Source organism: Bos javanicus, chromosome X (assembly GCF_032452875.1).
Source record: "Bos javanicus breed banteng chromosome X, ARS-OSU_banteng_1.0, whole genome shotgun sequence".
Classification (NCBI taxonomy): Eukaryota; Metazoa; Chordata; class Mammalia; order Artiodactyla; family Bovidae; genus Bos; species Bos javanicus.
In genome coordinates this window covers 13404547-13424438 of record NC_083897.1, presented here as the reverse complement: position 1 = coordinate 13424438, position 19892 = coordinate 13404547, and the positions used below count along the sequence as shown (strand labels likewise).

At 37.2% G+C, this 19892-nt stretch overlaps 1 protein-coding gene across 6 annotated transcripts in view; it reads left to right on the top strand.

Annotated features, from left to right (window-relative positions):
- SMARCA1 (SWI/SNF related, matrix associated, actin dependent regulator of chromatin, subfamily a, member 1) overlaps positions 1-19892 on the top strand; it is a 73081-nt gene that overhangs the window by 20455 nt on the left and 32734 nt on the right. For 4 of the 6 annotated variants that reach the window (XM_061407871.1, XM_061407875.1, XM_061407874.1 and 1 more), the window contains exons 8-17: positions 620-751; positions 2084-2152; positions 5712-5821; positions 7147-7373; positions 8490-8611; positions 11171-11206; positions 12138-12290; positions 14470-14602; positions 15367-15515; positions 16963-17082. In XM_061407871.1, coding sequence (XP_061263855.1) covers positions 620-751; positions 2084-2152; positions 5712-5821; positions 7147-7373; positions 8490-8611; positions 11171-11206; positions 12138-12290; positions 14470-14602; positions 15367-15515; positions 16963-17082 — 1251 coding nt within the window. The remainder of the gene's footprint in view (positions 1-619; positions 752-2083; positions 2153-5711; positions 5822-7146; positions 7374-8489; positions 8612-11170; positions 11207-12137; positions 12291-14469; positions 14603-15366; positions 15516-16962; positions 17083-19892) is intronic. The other 2 variants (XM_061407872.1, XM_061407876.1) reach the window with 1 other exon arrangement.

Genomic DNA, 19892 nt, shown 5'->3' with positions numbered 1-19892 from the left:
TGCTTTGGGAGAACCAGAGACAGAACTGAAGCAAAATCACCAGGTGGTGCTTTTTGTAGTTAACACTCAGTAAGAGGATACATGTTAGAGAATAATTGTTAATTTAAGAGCAATATAAAACGAGCCTTTTTATTGATAAGATTACTGTTATTTCTACTTTTTGTGCTTTAATTTTTGTGGTTTTATATTTAGAAAGTTAACATAAGATATTCGGGGAAGACGGGCTCAGGTGTGGTGCTTAAAAATTGTGACCAGGCCAAGTTAGAAGTTGGTGAGGTGTGGTGGATGAACATGATTGGCATGGAGAAGGTGATTCTATGCTGTAAAGTGACCAGCCTGGATTCCATAGAGTTCTGACTGTTTCTGTGGACCGAAAATAGAAGAAAATAAATTTTTTACAGTGGGGGAAGGGTCTCAGATGTGACTGTGATCTGCATTCTTGTAAGGGTAGAAATGCCTATAATATTTTGTTTAGCTGTGCTTCACTGTGGCAATGTCACGTGAACTAGGATTAATAGTTATTTCAACTTTCATTCAAAAAATGTTTTGGGTTGGATGAAGATCTGAATGTTCAACATTCTAATAAATAAAACAATGTTAACATAACTTATTTTTCTAGCTCTCAGAGATTGTTCGTGACTTCAAGTCAACTAACCGCTTGCTCCTGACTGGAACACCTTTGCAGAATAACCTGCATGAACTCTGGGCACTACTCAACTTTTTATTGCCTGATGTCTTTAATTCTGCAGAAGTAAGTTTAAGTAGTGCATTTGAAGTATACTTTTCTTATGTTCACGACATCTGTTTTCAAAACACAAAATGTATGCCTGCGTGCTAAGTTGCTTCAGTTGTGTCCGACTCTTTTAGACCTTGTGGACTGTAGCCCACCAGGCTCCTTGGTCCATGGGATTCTCTAGGCAAGAATACTGGAGTGGGTTTCCATGGATGGAAATTGATAGTTCTTTTTTATTTGTGATTCTTTGTGGTTTAGCTCTTGAATAGAAATTTTTTCAAATGGGGGTATTTAGAGAAATAAGTTTCTTTGCTTTGAGATTATCCTATTAAGGTTTGCCTGTATCACATTGCTACCACAACTTATGACATGAGGTAGGCTGAGTTCAGAATAGTGCTTTCTACATTTTCTTTTAATTAAATTGGAAGGGCTTTCTGCATACTAGTTTAGCAAGTAGAGTCATTGAAATAATCTTGAGTTATTGCAGGTATTAACATTTGGTGAGTACTAAAGAGCTTATAATATGTGATTTGAAAAGCAACATATTTTATAAATATGATTTATACTGTTTTTATCATTGACACAAGGTTATGCTAGTGCAGCAAACAGAATTGAATGATTTAAGGACTTTGGAGCTTGATTTTCCTTATTGATATTAATTGATAATAAAAAAGTATCAAGTTCATCTACCTATTTGTATACCTTACTTTGCTTTTGTTCATTTTTACTGTTTGATTAACATTTTCATTAGCATGTCTTCCATTTTATATTCTTATTCCTACTCCTCTTAACTGGTTATAATTCTGCTGTGGTATGCTGCTGCTGCTACTGCTAAGTCGCTTCAGTCGTGTCAGACTCTGTGCGACCCCATAGAGGGCAGCCCACCAGGCTCCCCTGTCCCTGGGATTCTCCAGGCAAGAACACTGGAGTGGGTTGCCATGTCCTTCTCCAATGCACGAAAGTGAAAAGTGAAAGTGAAGTCGCTCAGTTGTGTCCGACTCCTAGTGACCCCATGGACTGCAGCCCACCAGGCTCCTCCGTCCATGGGATTTTCCAGGCAAGAGTACTGGAGTGGGGTGCCATTACCTTCTCCGCTATGGTATGGGGAAGCCTAATAAAAGCCTTTTAAAGAAAAACTGCTGATGGAGTACTTGTATAATGGTGTTCAAATTTTGTTAACTGCTCCAGTATTTATTTTCAGAAGTAAATAATATTGGCCATAACAGTTAACATAATTTTGACAGTGCTTTTAAAATGGATTATTGCTATATGAGTTGTGTAAGAATTTATAGAATGTTACATTTATTTAAAAAAACTACACACTTACTGCAGAATTTTCGCCCTCCACAGGACTTTGATTCTTGGTTTGATACTAAAAATTGTCTTGGTGATCAAAAACTTGTGGAAAGACTTCACACAGTAAGTAATAGAAGACAGGAAAACTTAGTAATTACATGTGTAACTGAGCTGGAAAACATACTGAATCTGTTGGAACCTGTGGATGGGCCTCTGAGCTCAGTCTCAGTGTTTTTCTCTCTCAACCTTTTTGACAGCCTTTTTGGGAGGTGCGCCCACTGTATCCTCAGCCTCTCTGTGGAACAGCTCTTTTGCTTTGGCGCTGTCCCATGGACAATGTCGTGCTCTCCCGTAGAGGCTGTTCACTCTCCCCTACTCCATGGATCCTTGAGATCGCATTCATTGAACATCAGTTTTCCCTTCTTGTATCCTTCTTTCACTCATGTTACTCCTTTTGTACTTGTCCTGTTATCTCACAAGGACATCCAGTGCCTGGACCCCTGCTTTACCCCCATCTGTCAGCCCATTTCTGTTGTTACATTTTCTGTATCCAGCAAGGAGCAGGTTCTCTATCACTTGAACCACTTTTTTGGGGGCCAATATCTCAAACTCTCTTGCTCTCTTGATCTGCCATTTCTGCCCTAAAAGCCCTAAACCAATTATGTAACTGTGTCTGCTATCCTCTGGGTTTGAATTCAGCTTCTACCACTTACTAGCAGAGTGACCTGCTGTGTACTCAGGCTGCTCAATACTGACTGATAAAGAAGATGACACCCACTGTACAGGTTGGAACCACTACATTTTCATGTTTGCTGACATGATTTGATTTCCTTTAATACCTTTCCCTTAATACCTTCCCCTTCTGGGATTTGACGATGTTGGTGATCCTTCTTCGTAGCCTTCTTTAGCATTCTCTCTCACTTCCTGTAAGAGCTATTTCAGACTTTCCACAGTCTCCCCGAGACTTCTAACGCATGTGTTCCCTGTCCTCCTTTCTCAGCAAGTAACGTCATTCCTTTCTCAAAGAGGAAATAAAAGTCATTAGGCAGGAACTCTTGAAGGATATCCATCTTCTAAGAATATCTGCATCTGTATTACCTTCTGTTTGAGTGGAAGAGGTTTTTTTTCTCTTTTTGATAGTTGTTCAGTCACTAAGTCGTGTCTAACTCTTTACAACCCCATGGACTGCTGCACGCCAGACTCCTTTATCCTCCACCATCTCTCAGAATTTGCTCAAATTCATGAGCAGTGGCTGATTCTTCCAACATGAACCCTGGATCTCATCTTTTCCTGTTTCCTTAGGGACTTTTCTCTTTGATTTTTCCTTTTTATTGGCTGAATTTTCTACCTCTCTCTCCATGTTGGCTCTTCTCCCTCAACATGTAAACATGCTCAAGTATCTCCCTCATTAAATCCTAACCCACACTTAGACTCTCCTCCCTACATCCACAGAACAGCACTCCTTCAACACTCTGTCCCTCTCGAGCTGTGATTCTGGTTTATTCCCTTGATGGCTAAGCTATTTGAAAGTTTAGTTTCTCCCCTCTTCATCCACCACCAAATCGTCTATTCACGCTTCTTTTTTATTGGCCGTGACGCCTGTGGCATGTGGGAATCTTAGTTCCCCGACTGACCGGGCATCGAAACTGCACCCCCTGAATTGGAAGTGTCGAGTCTTAACCACTGGACTATCAGGGAAGTCAGTATTCACTTTTTTAAAAAATGTACAACTAAATTTTAATTGACTCAGTGGAGTTTTGTAAGATGGTATAGATGTGTTTTTTTTTTTTTTTTGTCTGCTGTTTTTAATGAGAATCTCAGTCTTTGTTTATAAATTAAAAAAAAAAAAACATGTATTGCTCATCTCTCCTTCTCTCCCCCTCCCCCAGAAAAATGTAAACTTAATGTGGCAGGGATCCTGTCTGTTTTCCACCACATTGTGCCCCGTGTGCCTGGTCCAGAGTAACTGCTCATTAAATTTATTTATTGACTCGAAGCCCCACCAGTCATCATGTGTTATGTAAATATTTATTTAGAGTTAAACAGAACAAGTCAGAAACCAGTGACCTTATGTAATAGGGAACTTATTGTAAGAATGCAGAGGCGTAGAAGACAAATCTTCGAAGAATCCTGTCATACAAGTTGCAGTACAGCTGGGCCTCTCATAGCAGGAACTCGGTCAGCTCTGAGGAATGGCTACTCTGTCTCTGATGGGTCCTATTCATTTCTGAATCCACTGACCATTAAATACAACTGTAACTTAACCTCACAAGTATTTGTGATTTTTCATTGTACCTTTTGGTCAGTGCCCTCAGTTCTCTGTAATACTTAGTACCTCTAACCATGCGTGCTTGAAGTGCTTTCCTGCTTAGTGTCTGGGGATGGGATACATTTTGTCTTATCTCTTTGGCGGTTCTTTTCTGTTTCCATCATGGGCTTTTCTTTCTTTGTCCCTGAAAGTTCAGTGTTGCAGGGCTTTGTCTTTGATTTCCTTTTTCATATGTGCTCTCCTGGAGGATCACTCCCATAGTTTTAGCTATACCTCTATACTTATAACTCCCAAATTTCTCTCTCCTTATCGCTCTCCTAAGCTCAAGACTTACATACCCCACTGCCATCTGCGTGTTCTGCTGAATGTCTCACAGACAGTTTAAACTCTTAAAAATGCAACTTAGGCAAATTTAAGAGGCCCAAACAGGAAACCAGAAGTCTTCTTTTGCACTTCCCTTTTCCTTACCTCCCATGGATCTCTAGTAATAATAGCTCAGTTTACTGATGTCTGTTGTGGTTAAACTCTACTTATGTACTGCCACAGATTGTCACAGCAGCCTTGGAAATAGCTATCTTTTCCCCCATTTAAAATGCTTAGCATAGATATATACCATAAATCTATATGTTTTGGATGAATGAATGAGGAAACAGGCTTGGAAAAGTTAAAGAACTTGCCCAGTTTACAACCGATAATCAGGGACTGAGCTAAATGTAAATCAGCCTGATGTGGGTTTGATTACTGTTTCTACCATTTACTAGCAGAGTGACTTTGGTGATGTTACTAAAATTGAAATAAATGTCTTTCCCTCAAAGACTTATTATAAGGATTTAATACTCTATCTAAAGTTCATGGTACATTGTCTGGCACATTCAGGTGCCCCACAGATGTTCTTTTCTTGTAATAGAATCTGCCTTGCAGGTATACATGGATAATTTCATGTTTTTTTCTTTTTGTTCTGATCTTCTTTTTCATTGAACCATTTTCTTCTCATTCATATATTTAAAGCCATTTTTAAATGGCTTGAATTTTTATTTCATTTTTAGAGACACTCTGATTCATACTCTGATTTCAGATTTCCTCTCAGGTTTACAAATCTTATATGACAGCAGATAATTTTAAAAGGTTTTTTTTTTTTTTTGTACTTTTTCAATATTCAGTAATCTTGTTGTCTTAATTTTTATTGTCTTTTGTGCCATCAAATCATGGATGTCTAATTTAGGTCCCCTATTCTGGTTTGCTAATGGGCCATTACTTGGTTCTTTTTTACCAAGAAAATTAGCAACTGGTGTTGGTAGTGTTTTTCAGATTATACAGTGGGAAGTAAATTTCACTTCAGAGTGTTGTCAATGAAATAAATGGTTTATAATATTGAATGTTTTATAAACGTTTATAAAAACTCTCACTTTTTAGGTTTTAAAACCATTTTTGTTACGTCGAATAAAAACTGATGTGGAGAAGAGTCTGCCTCCTAAAAAGGAAATCAAGATTTACTTGGGACTGAGTAAAATGCAGCGGGAATGGTGAGTTATTTTATTTCTGCTAGAATTTATGTGTAAAGATTTATTAAAAATCAGCTTTGTAGTGTTTCAATTGTGACTTTAGTTCAGAAAGTACATTTTAGGTTCAAGTGCCAAGTTAAGTAGTTCAAATATTTTAATATAAAGTTGATAAGTATTTTATTTAACCTTTAGGAAAGAATATAGGGAGTCTGTAGACCTGTGTTTGAGTCCATGCATTGCCTCTTAATGGCTGTTTAGCTTGGACAAGTTATGTAACCTCAATTTCCCTTCTGTAAAATGGCGATAATAATACTTATAAGAATGATGTCAGAGTTAAAGGGGATAATGTCACTGGCACATTTGTTATTCTTGCTTTTTCCATCAATGAAAATAGTAATAACCATAATAATGAGTGAAAATATCAGTGCTTGTAGATATTATAAAAATAGACGCTGGATTGGTTTGATAAATACAAGCAGAACAGGAAATTGACAAGAGTCACACAGAATCATAAATTTGATATAAATTGAACATGTTAGTAATGTAATAATGCTAGTAAGAGAAGCAAAGTGTTGCTTATATAAATAAAATTTAGGTAACATATACTATATAGACACTTCTCTATTATTGAAGCCAGTATAGGGTAGTGATAAAGAGGATATTTCTCTAGACTCAGAAGATCAAACCCTTGCTTTGTCCCTTTCTGTGGCTCTGAATAAATTGTTTCACTTCTTTTAGCTGCCTGAATTTCCATCAGTAAAGTGGTGGCGACCCTAGTACATACCTCAGAGTTGTGAAGATTTAACAAGATGATTCATATGCCTGGCACTTGCACTCAGTACAAGTTGGCTATTGTTAGAATTAAATATTACTACTCCCCAGGTGCATACATAGATCTGTTTTTTTCCTGGGTGAAAGTCTGGAAAAGTCAATAAAAACGTTTATAGGGTCAGAAAAAAATGACCTATGAAGACAGGTATAAGAAATTGCAACTGTTTTTAGCTCAAACAAGTAAAAGCTGGATGCCAACTTTGAAAAAATATTGTAGTTATTAAATAATTATTGTATGTAGTTGTCTGAATTGTTATCAACTGATGGCAATTTTTAGCAATGGATAAAGCAGAAGGAAATCGGTTTATAGGCAGCACACAAGTTAAAATACTCAAATCCTCGCTAGTTTTTTGGTTTTGCTCATCAGATTTAGTCTCCAATCAGATCTTTTTGTTCTTCTTTAAATAGGAATCTAAGCAGATTATCAAAAGGACATTTTTTTTCCCAAACAGACATTTCTTGATGGTGTTAAGCCTGTATAATAGTTGATGATTAATTATAGTTTAAATTTTTAGGTATACAAAAATCCTGATGAAAGATATTGACGTTTTAAACTCTGCTGGCAAAATGGACAAGATGCGACTCTTAAACATTCTGATGCAGCTTCGAAAGTGTTGTAATCACCCTTACCTGTTTGATGGTGCTGAGCCTGGTCCCCCCTACACCACTGATGAGCACATTGTTAGCAACAGTGGTAAAATGGTAGTCCTCGATAAACTATTGGCCAAACTCAAAGAACAGGGTAAGTTACAGATCTTCAAAGTAATGTGGAATAACGTAATATTGTATATGAATAACATTTTGCTTAGTTGTTCATCATTCATTCATTCACTTATTCAGCACACATTGTTGAGTACTTACTCTTTGGTTAGGAATTGTCCTGTGGGCTGTGTATGTTGTTGTTTAGTTGATAAGTTGTGACTGACTCTTTTGTGCTGCTGTGGACTGTAGCCCATCAGGCTTCTTTGTCCATGGGATTTCCCAGGCAGGAAGACTGGAATGGGTTGCCATTTCTTCCTTCAGGAGATCTTCCCAACCCAGGGATAGAACCCGCGTCTCCTGCGGCTCCTGCATTGGCAGGTGAATTCTTTACCACTGTGCCACCTGGGAAGCCCCTATGGGCTGGGTATACAAGAATGCGTAAGACAACAGTCCTTGCCTTGTAGATGCTCACAGTGCAGTGAGGAGACATAATTGCAAGTCATTGCGATAAGTGCTGTGATATGCTAAGATATTAGGGGTTGAGGGAGTCTTCACAAAGATAACATTTAGGGTGAGCACTGCAGAATGTGTAGGAGTAAACAGTGGAAAAAAAGGAGGGCAAGGGTTTTCCATCTCTGCAATGAAGCAGAGGTGTGAAAGAAGGGAATGTGGAGCTTATGGTATTTGGATAGAGTGGCAGTGGATGAGTCTGGGAAGATGAATTGGGGCTATTACAAAAGGCCATTTAAACCATGCTTTATGGGTTTTGGGCTATTTTGAAGGTGGTGTGGGTAATTGCAGAAGATTTGCCTGTGGAGAATGACACAATCAGACTTGTATGTTAGGAAGAGAATCTTGAAAGCAATGTGGGGGTGTACCTCCTGAGCCTGAGAGACTAGAAACATCCTCAGGACAAAGTAAAGGAAGACTTTAAATCATCTCAATATGTATGATTTTGAAGACCTTAAAAATGTATAACTCAACAAATACATACTTCTGTATAGTATCCATTGAAGAGATGTGTGTAGGGGGCTTAGTATTCATTAGTGGTATGAGTGTTCACGTGTTAAATATTTATATTGCATATGATGTTTTAACTTTCAAGTTAGTTTTACACAAGTTGAATAACTTGCCTTTTGTTTGTGAAATGTTTTAGGTTCAAGGGTTCTCATTTTTAGCCAGATGACACGCTTGCTGGACATTTTGGAGGATTATTGTATGTGGCGTGGTTACGAGTATTGTCGACTGGATGGACAAACTCCACATGAAGAAAGAGAGGTGAGGAAGAGAAAATAAAACAAGACTTGAAAAATCAGAGTTCAGTTACGCCATGTTTTTCATTAGGTAGTTTTGAATTTTGGCCTTTTCTTTAGCTAGGTGCATTGAATTGCTCACTACCATCTTTCGCTCCTTGAGATCTTCAGCTGGACTTTCATTACACTGGCTCTTTACAAATCATTCTTTCCAAGGTTTTCAAAGACATTCTCGCTTATCAAAAGGACACTGCACCATCGCATCCTTACCTCTTCTAACCACTGCTATCCTTGGCCTTTTGACTTGCTGTTTCTCCGCTTCCTCTTTGACCCTTGATTCTATGTCATTTTCTTTTCCTGATTTGCCTCCTACATTAGACCCTCGCCATTCATGGAGTTGAACAGTTGAGACTTTTTCAGTTTATGAGCAACTGTAAGGATTCATGAGACAATAATTTGTAAAGGAAATGATCTCAATAGACATTTTGTAAAACTGAAATTGGACGACATAGGTACAGGTGCTTATCATTCAGTTGGATCTTGGAAGACTAAAAGGTTGGTGTGCAGGAATGAGTCACTTAGCTAATGAGGAAGCCAGTCTAGCACCCAGTATATTTTAACTTGGAAATTCTTAAAGATTTTAAGATTATTTTTCATGAATATCAGGGGTCTAATGTATATAAAACCCTTTAAAGCACTTTTTCTGAGGGAGGGCTTTGCTAATTTATCTTCTCTTTTCTGTGATCCTTCAGGGCTCTGTCTTTGGCCTCTGTTTTAAGTCTATACTCATGCTGTGGGCAGAGACCGTGATTTCATGGTATAGTGGAAAATGCATTGAACTTGGTTTCCGAAGACTTGAATTTAACATCAACTCCACCATTATGTGTGCAAGCTATTTAATCCTCTGAGCCTCAGTATCTTTAACTGTATATTATAAGGGTACTTTAATGCCTAAGCTTTTGTTTTCCTGACAGTGTTGTGAGGATCACTGGATAGAATAGGTATGAACATAGTTTTTGTGCCGTGCAGTGCAGTATAGATCACAGGTCATGAAAGTGCACACAGGCCTTTGCACTTCTGAGCTCTTGGACCCCTTCTCAGGCCACAGAGACTCTCAGCCTATGTCCTTGTCCTTCCATAGCTGCAGGGGGCACTCTGTCCCTTGTGCGCCTCCTATAGCAGAAGCACAGGCCCTTTTCACATTAAGGGTTTCCCTGCTACCCACTATGGGGAAACGGTTGTGGTAATATTTATAAATAAGGATGTTTCAAAGCTTACACTGTTCCCTGCTCTATAGTCTGACTCTCTTGGAAATGGTAACTCAAAACTTTATTGGGCTTTTGCTGATTTCTTCCTGAGAATGGATTTCTGCCAATCCACATGAAGCATAGGCCATATAGTACCATTCAAGATGGCCCTTCTTCCTGGAATGAAGTTGATATTAAAGCAGAAGAGTAGGTGCTTTCTGATCTCAAATAGCCAGTTTGCATTTCTGACTGATCTCTCTGCTCATGAATAATATGGACTTTACCTAATTATGCCCCAATTATCTGGTCTCTTAAAATGCTAAATAATGTTCTCCCTTCAGAGAGTTGGAATCACATGTTTTGACTTTAGATGGAGCACAGTGAGAGCTGTTCATTTTATTTTGGAAACATCCTGCCTCCCCATTATGTCATCGTTCAGATAAGCATTTCATCTGTTTTCCCAATAAGAAGTGGAAATCCACCTTGGATTCCTTACTCAAATTGTTCACGAGCTGTTCATAAGCAGTTCTTTCTCAATAGCACTCAGATTTGCCATAGATATAGCTAAATTCAGCTAGCTTCTGTAACCTTGACTTACCTTAACTTTAACCTCACTTTTATAGGGAAAGGAGCTAACATTTATCAAGTAACAGCTATAAGCGAGGCAACTTTATAGTTCCAGTTGAATTCTCCTAGCAGCCCAGTGAAGTATTGGCATAATTTGCTCCACTTGAAACTGTGTCTCAGAGAGGTTAAATGCTTGCTGAGAACCACATGTGTAATAAATGGTAGAGTTATGACTCATGCCCAGGTTTTTGCTATTTCCTCTACACCAAATTGCCTCTCACTACACCATGCTGCTTTCTGTACTGCCCCTCTACGCGCTGTATGGACTGCAGCAGAGTCGCCTTCTCTGCCTGCAGCTTTTGACCATGCCATTCCATTCCTTGAAAATAGAACTTCCTGTATTTCATGATTATAAAAGTGATATATGATTGCCAAGGAAATTTGGAAAATAAAAGTATTTCTGGCTGATCTTTCTATGCATATATAATATATAAGTAATTAATATTATACTGTATATGCTACATATAAAGTTCAGTATCCTGATACATTGTACTCAACATTATGTTGTATTTCCCCATATTAGTAAAAAAAAATAAATCACCGTACAAATAATTTCAGTGTACTGTTTCATCCTATGGACATACAGTAAATAATTTATCCCCCTGTTGTTGATCATTTAGGTTGTTTCCAATTTTTCACTATTATAAATAATGCTTAAGTAAAAGTCCTTCTACATAAATCTTTGTGCCCATCTCTGATTATTTCCTTAGGATAAATTCCTAGAAGTGGAATTACTGGGTCAAAGGGTATGAACACATTTAAGACTCTTGATGCATGTTGCCAAATTGCTTTCCAGAAAGGTACCAATTTACACTCCCAGCAGCAATGTATGAGAGTGCCCGTCTCATCGCCCCCTCGTCAACATTGAGTATTATCATTCTTTTAATCTTCAAAAAATGGTATTATTTTTTTTATTTGCATTTACTTGATGACTAGTAAGACTGAACATTATTCTTGTGTTTATTAGCCATTTGTATTTGTTCTTCTGTGTACTGTCTGGTCTTTTTTTTTTTTTCCCCTCATTTTTCTACTGGGGTCTTAGTGTTTTTTTTTTTTTCTCTAATTAATTGAAATCTTTATATAGTAAGGATATTAATGTCCTATTAATTTTTAAGACTCTTTACTAAATATCCATGGATTACCTTCCTGATTTTCCTCATTACTTCCCTGTTTGCTCCTTTTCACCATACGGTAGTAAATCTACCTACCTCCCCTTTATCTGTTGCTCTCATTCCCATTTCTAAACTTTTTTTTCTCTCTTGGTTGGTCTTCTAAACTATATCTTCTTTATTAATCCTTCATAAATTAATGGGAATGAAGTTGAGATATCTGACATTTTGCCCCCTAAATAAATTTTAGCTCTCACTCAATTAAAGCATTTTCACTATTTTTATTTTAAAATAATTTATCACTTGCTTAGTTAAATTTGTCTTTGTGATTGTTGTTTGTCTTTACTGGTGTAAGTGTCTAAAGATTAGTTACATTATTTAATATACTTTTTACTGTATACACAGTGCAGTTTATAGATAGATGCTTAAATATTTTTGAAGGTGGAAGAATATTACAAAGTGGGGGTTTGAGCATGCATGTTAAAATGTTTATTTATTTCTTAAGAACTCTGGTAATATAATTATATTTTTCTCTCTTTTTCTTCCATCTCCCATCAATTAAAAAAAGGAAGCAATAGAGGCCTTTAATATTCCTAATAGTAGCAAATTCATCTTCATGCTGAGTACCAGGGCTGGAGGTCTCGGAATTAACTTGGCAAGTGCTGATGTGGTTATACTGTATGACTCAGACTGGAATCCACAGGTGGATCTGCAAGCTATGGTTAGTTATCTTTAATGATATCAGAAATTTATCTTAGTTGAGAAAACTATTGCGATTTATACAGCATGAAGGTAATTTATGATGAAAGGGTAACAGCAATCTTTGGGAGGTTTGGAAAAAAAAGTTGCTATGCTAATTGCAAAAACGAAATGAAAACAGATAGATGCCAAATCCAACTGCAGCATTTCTGTGTTGATTTTGGCTTTTATCATGAAACACAAATGAAAATTTTCCCCATTCCTAAATATTGAAGAGGGTACATTCATGTTTGAATGATAAGGGATTAAAAATTAGTCTCTAAGTATTATTCTGCTCAACAACTAAATATATTAAAATCCTTAGCACTAAAATTGGGAGAGATAGGATTTTAACTTCTGTAATAAAACAACTGGAGCAAGAAGGTGAAAATGTAACAAAGGAATATATTCCAGGAAAACATTTGCTACCTAGAAACACTATCAGAAACTATTCCACCCTAAGAAATTCAAAGAGCTTTTCTTACTTTTAATCATGTTATCATTTATTGAACTAGAGCTACAACTTCAGTCACTGTGACTCAAATTTTAAGGTGAATTTAATTTCAGAAGTAAAAAGATACAAAATAGCTATGCATTCAAAATCCCCAGAATTTTGGGGACAATTGACTGTCTTTGGAAACAAAATCATATGCCAATGAGGCAGAGCTTAGAAGTCCTCCCTTTTCTTTTGTAATAGAGAATTGAAAATACTTACATTAGGACATTTTAAAATTCACATGCTTTGGCATGCTGCTGCTGGTGCTAACTCGCTTCAGTTGGACTCTGACTCTGTGACCCTGGACTGTAGCCCACCAGGCTCCTCTGTCCATGGGATTCTCCAGGCAAGAATAATGGAATGGGTTGCTATTCCCTCCTCTAGGGGATCTTCCCCGGAGAGGGCAATGGCACCCCACTCCAGTACTCTTGCCTGGAAAATCCCATGGACGGAGGAGCCTGGTGGGCTGCAGTCCATGGGGTCGCTAAGAGTCGGACACGACTGAGTGACTTCACTTTCACTTTTCCCTTTCATGCATTGGAGAAGGAAATGGCAACCCACTCCAGTATTCTTGCCTGGAGAATCCCAGGGACGGGGAGCCTGGTGGGCTGCCGTCTGTGGGGTCACACAGAGTCGGACATGACTGAAGTGACTTAGCAGCAACAGCAGCAGCAGGGGATCTTCCCAACCCAGGAATCTTACCTGCATCTCTTATGTCTACTGCATTGGGAGGCAGGTTCTTTACCACTAGCACCAGTTATTACTACTTTAGCGTGTTTGATCTGACTCGATAGGAGTAAGTCCTGGTAAATTAGTGTTAGTGAACTGGAAAACCTGTTGACAACACTTCATTTCCTTAACAGTGTTAGAGTATAGCTGATCTTTCACAATTTACTGATTTGAGTTTGAAATGTAAATGTGTGTAGGGGTGTTGCATTCTCTTTCAGCGTGCTGTGTTGAAACTGTTACTGGTGCTGGTGTTTTTATATTTAGTACAGGGCTGTTTGAAACTTGTTTCTTTGCTTTTTTGCTCAGCTACTCTTCTCCCTTCACATATTTGCTGAGAACTTCTGGGGTTTTAGAAAATACTCCCCCTAGCTGTTTATCTGTTATCAGAACTTGCCACCTGTCACCTTTACCAACTGTAAACCACAGGACCAAATTCTAGACCATACAGTAAGGGTATTAATCTCCCATTAATGTTTATGACCCTTTACTGCAGATTGCTGAATTGCCTCAGTAAGCAGAAAGAACTGCTTGCTGATGAGAGAAGGCTGACTTTTGCCACCATAGCAACCCTTGTTAACTACTTTGCCCCTCACTTAAAAAACTCCTTGCTAGGGTGGAAGATATTTTTATTTAATGGCTTAAAGTTACTCAGTAACTCAGTCCAGAAGCTTTCAGCTCTTTTTAGACCTTATCTTAAAGGGCTTTTGTCTTTTGTCCTTCTGGAAATTTCCATTAATTATACAGCAGAATATTTGTGGATTTCTTTGTTCCCAGGGTTCTCTAGATAATCTTAATATTTATTATCCTTCTTTCAGAAGTGGCCGGTCTAGAGAGATCAGGAACTAATTTTATTTTCAGAATTTTATAGCATAAGCTAGCTATACCATACATTTTATCCAAAATACCAAGTGTCTTATATTAGGATTTTTTCTACTAGGATCGGGCACATCGTATTGGTCAGAAGAAGCCAGTACGTGTGTTTCGTCTCATCACTGACAACACTGTTGAAGAAAGGATTGTTGAAAGAGCTGAGATAAAACTGAGACTGGATTCAATTGTCATACAACAAGGTATTTATATGTGTAAACTTACTTAGATGTTTCTTTGGAAAAACACATGCAGTTTTCTTCAAAGGAGATTGCTTTTAATGATAGTTGACCAAAATCTGAAATCTTAGAGAAGAAAGTCAAATTAAAAATAAATCCCCATTTTGAAACCTTGTGTTCAGTATATGGGGTAGGTAGTTGAACCTCACTAGCTTATACTTGAATGTCAATGGCATGTCTTTTGAAGTACTTGATATTATGTAGCAGATAAAAGTTTGGCTTAAAATTTTAAGTATGTATTAGAGGGTGCCTTTTCATACAGAGAAATTTGATCTGAGAAATGAAGTTTGAACATGAAAAAATGTTTTTGTCCTCCTGTGTTTTAAGTGAATTTTATAGAAGGAAATTCATTGAAATAGAAGGTATGGTAGAAGAAAAACTTGCAGGGTTATTCATTTAAAAAACTACTTCAAAGTTCACTAATTTTCTCCTGTAAAGCTTTACTTATGGTTAAATGTGTGCTTAGTCACTCAGTCGTGTCCGACTCTTGTGACCCCATAGACTGTAGCCTGCCGGGTTCCACTGTCCATGGGATTCTCCAGGCAAGAATACTGGACTGGGTTGCCATTTCCTTCTCCAGGAGATCTTCCCGACCCAGGAATTGAACCCAGGTCTCCTGCACTGCAGGAAGACTCATGGTTAAATGTAGTAGTGTCTGATTAGAACTATTATGCTATGCTTTCTCTGAAATATCATTGAATATATACAGTTTTTATTTTTATTATTAGGGCGACTCATTGATCAACAGTCTAACAAGATGGCAAAAGAGGAAATGTTGCAAATGATACGTCATGGAGCCACCCATGTTTTTGCTTCTAAAGAAAGTGAGCTGACAGATGAAGACATTACAACTCTTCTGGAAAGAGGGGAAAAGAAGGTAGGTTAAAATGGCTTTTTGTTTTCCTGATCAGTTGCTTTAAAATCAACATACTTCAGCATAATTATTTTATTGCATTGTTTCAAATGCCTGTTTCAAATAACACATGTTCTCTGTAAGAATTTATAGATTTATATCTAGGGATAATTAAGTATTTTTTATTTTTTTAGTTTAATTTTTGGTGAGAAAGACTAAGAACCAGAGTTTAAAATCAAGTGACCTTATACCTCATACTTATAATATTGGTATTTACTGTATTTAAAAGCCAAGTAAATTTTTTGTTTAATCACTTGTATCAGGACTGCATTTTATGACCTTTCTTTTTGCATGGGATTAGAAATTATCTTGGAGAAGGAAATGGCAACCCACTCCAGTATTGTTGCCTAGAGAATTCCGTGGACAGAGGAGCCTGGTGGGCTGCTGTCCATAGGGTTGCACAGAGTCGGACACGACTGAAACAGCCCACCAGGCTCCTCTGTCCATGGAATTCTCTGGGAAAGAATACTGGAGTGGGTCGCCATGTCCTTCTCCATTCTTTCCCTGACTTATTTCATTTAGCATAATAGCCTCAAGATCCATCCATCCTGTCTCAAATGGCAGGATTTCCTTCTCTTTAATGGCTGAATAATAGTCCATTGTATCCATATACACCACATTTTCTTTATCCATTCATCCATTGATGGACACTTAAGTTGTATTCCTGTCTTGGCTATTGTAAATAGTGCTGCAACAAACATGGGGGTGAAGGTATCTTTTCGAATTAATGAGTTCATTTCCTTCAAATAAATACCCTGAAGTGGAATTTAGAATTGCTGGATCATATGGTAGTTCTATTTTTAATTTTTAGAGCAACCTTCATACTGTTTTCCACGGTGGCTGTACCAGTACCAATAGTGCACAAGGGTTCCTCTTTTTCCACATCCTCACCAACACTTGCTATTTCTTGTCTTTTTGATAATAGCCATTCTAACAGGTGTGAGATGATATCACACCTTTGTGGCTTTGACTTGCATTTCCCTGACAATTAGTGATACTGAGCACCTTTTCAGGTATCTGAGGTTATATGTTGGATTTTGAGCAGTCTTGTATTACTGTGTTTCATATTAGTGTGCAGATGTGTTGTTTAGTCCAAGTTTGCCTTTGTTTTATCATTACCATGTGTCCCATAAAATTATGCAGCAGAAATTATAATAGGGATACATTTTCAATGATGAAAGATTTTAGAGAAAGCCTTAGTCAGAGCACTTAAGAAGAACCATTGAAATATTTAAAATACTTAGGGTAAATTAAATTTATATTCAAGTTTGATGTTAGCATTGCATTATTACCTTGTAAATGAACAGATTGTATATTTCATATCAATAATTGCCTTTAAGAGACAGAGAACTCACAGATTTTTATAAGTAATTCAGTGATAATTTTCTAATTTCAATGCATTCAACTTTAGACCGCAGAGATGAATGAACGCTTGCAGAAAATGGGAGAGTCTTCTCTGAGAAATTTTAGAATGGACATTGAACAAAGTTTGTACAAGTTTGAAGGAGAAGATTATAGAGAAAAACAGAAGGTAACTTTTTACTGTCAACCGTTAGATTCTCAGATTAGCATTTCTTCCCATAACAATTAAATATTTAACAAAACACTGGCATTTACCTGTTAACAGTACTCTACTATAGAGTGAAAATGATGTAGGTCAAAATGATCTTATCCACGGGCTACCTTTAATATATTTTGCTGGTTGTTTATTGTTATTATTATTACCACTATCATCATTATCATTTTTGCTGTTGCTGCTATTACTGTACCACTACTTTGGTTTTTGAGAAGTAGTATAGGATTGTGGTTGAGTTCCTGGATTCTGAAGCTGAAATCACAACTCTATTACTAATTATGTGACTTAAATTTTTTTTTAGTTTAAGTATAGTTGATTTACAATGTTGTGTTAGTTTTAGGTATACAGCAAAACAATTCAGTTATATGTACATATATATATTTTTTTCACATTCCTTTCCCTTATAGGTCATTACAAAATATTGAGTATAGTTCCCTGTGCTGTACAGTAGGCCCTTGTTGGTTATCTATTTTATATATAGTAGTGTGTATATGTGAATCCCAAACTCCTGATTTATCCCTCCTCCCCTTTCCCCATAATCAAGTGACTTTAGATAATCAGTGTTTTCACCAGTCAAATGGATGTTGTCATCATTACATTTTAGAGCAATTAGAACAAAATGTGCAGTATTTAGTATTAATTACATTAGTAATAATATTACCGTTGACATATAGTTGGTTAAATGCTGGAAGGACTTTGTTACAGGTGGTCTCATAAAATAATGCCTTGTAATATACTTCATGGGCCACAAAGTTCCCTTGAAAAAAATGGGAAATTTGTTTATTGTCTCTGTTTAAACTGAAATTATGGCTGTAATTTTTAAAACTTTTAATTTTGAAATGGCTTTAGACTTTATTGCAAAAAAATAGTACAGAGTTCACATATATCCTTTACTCAGCTTCCCGTAATGTTAACAATTTACCTAATCATATTACAGTGATCAAGTATAGAAAGTTAACCTTTTCCCCCAGTACCCTAGTATACTTTCCCTGTTCCAGGGTTTACAATCTAGGATCCCACTTTGCAGTTTCTAAAAACAGTTTTATTTTTAAGAGCAGTTTTAGGTTCATAGCAAAAAGGAGCGGAAAATACAAAGAGTTCCCATATCCTATCTGCCCCCCCCCGCAACAGCTTCCTACACTATCAACATCTCATATCTGTTGAACCTACGTTGACATATCATTATCATGCAAAGGCCATCATTTACATTAGGGTTCACTTTTGAAATTGTACAGTCTATGGGTTTGGATAAATTTATAAATGATTGATATCCACCATTATAATATCATCCAGGATAGTTTCATTGCCCTAAAACCCCTCCGTGTGCTGCCTAGTAATCCCACCCTCCCCTCAGCCACTTTATACTATTGCCATAGTTTTTCCCTTTCCAGAATATTATATTGTTGGAATCATACAGTATGTAGCCTTTTCTGCTTGGCTTCTTTCACTTAGTAATATGCATTTAAAATTCCTTTGTGTTTTTTCATGACTTGATGGCTCATTTCTTTGTAGTGCTAAGATCCATTTCTGATGTACTACAGTTTATTTATGCATTTATCTACTGAAGGACATCTTGATTGCTTCCAAGTTTTGGTATTATGAATAAAAGCTGCCATAAACATTCACGTGCAGGTTTTTGTGGGAATATAGATTTTCAACTCTTTTGGGTAAATCCCAAGGAGCACGATTATTGGATTGTATGGTAGTAGTGGTGGTGTAGTTGCTAAGTCAAGTCTGACTCTTGTGACCCCATGGACTGTAGCCCACTAGGCTCCTCTGCCCATGGGATTTCCCAGGCAAGAATACTGGAGTGGGTTGCCATTTCCTTTTCCAGGGGATCTTCCCGACCCAGGGATAGAACCCAGGTCTCCTGCATTGCAGGTAGTTTCTTTACCAACTGAGCCACCAGGGGAGCCCTGATCGTATGGTAAGAATGTTTAATTTTGTAAGAAACTGACAACCTGTCCTCCAAAATGGCCATACTGTTTACATTCTCATGGGCAGTGAATGGGGCTTCCCAGGTGGCACAGTGGTAAAGAAACTTCCTGCCAGTGCAGGAGATGTGGGTTCGATACCTGGGACACGACTAAGCAAGCATGCAGTGTAGTAGTATCTCTTTGTTTTAATTTGTATTTCGCTGATGAATGATATGGGGCATATTTTCACTTGCTTATTTGCCATCTGTGTATTTCATTAGGGAGGTGTCTGTTCAGATCTTTTGCCCGTTTAAAAATCTGATTGGTTGTTTTCTTATTGACAAAGGAGGCAAGAATATACAATGGATTAAAGACAATCTCTTTAACAAGTGGTGCTGGGAAATCTGGTCAACCACTTGTAAAAGAATGAAACTAGACCACTTTCTAACACCATACACAAAAATAAATTCAAAATGGATTATTATTGAGTTTTAAGAGTTCTTTGTATATTTTGGATAACAGTCTTTTATCAGCTTTTTTTTTTAAATAAGGCAAGATTTATTTCTTCTCAGAGTTTACATGAAACATTGGTTGCTAGTCAGATAGGTCTTTTGCAAACACTTTCTCTCAGTCTGTGGCTTGTCTTCTCATTGTCTTCACATTGCATTTCGTTGCTGTGTCTCCTTGGTCTCTTCTAATCTGTGATAGTTCTCAGTCTTTCTTTGTTTTTCATGAGCTTGACACTTTTGAACAGTATTTTTCTGCTGTCTTATAGTTTGTCTTTCACTTTGGGTGTTTTTTTTTTTTTTTTCATGATTTGATTGATATTGTGCATTTTTGGCAAGAATG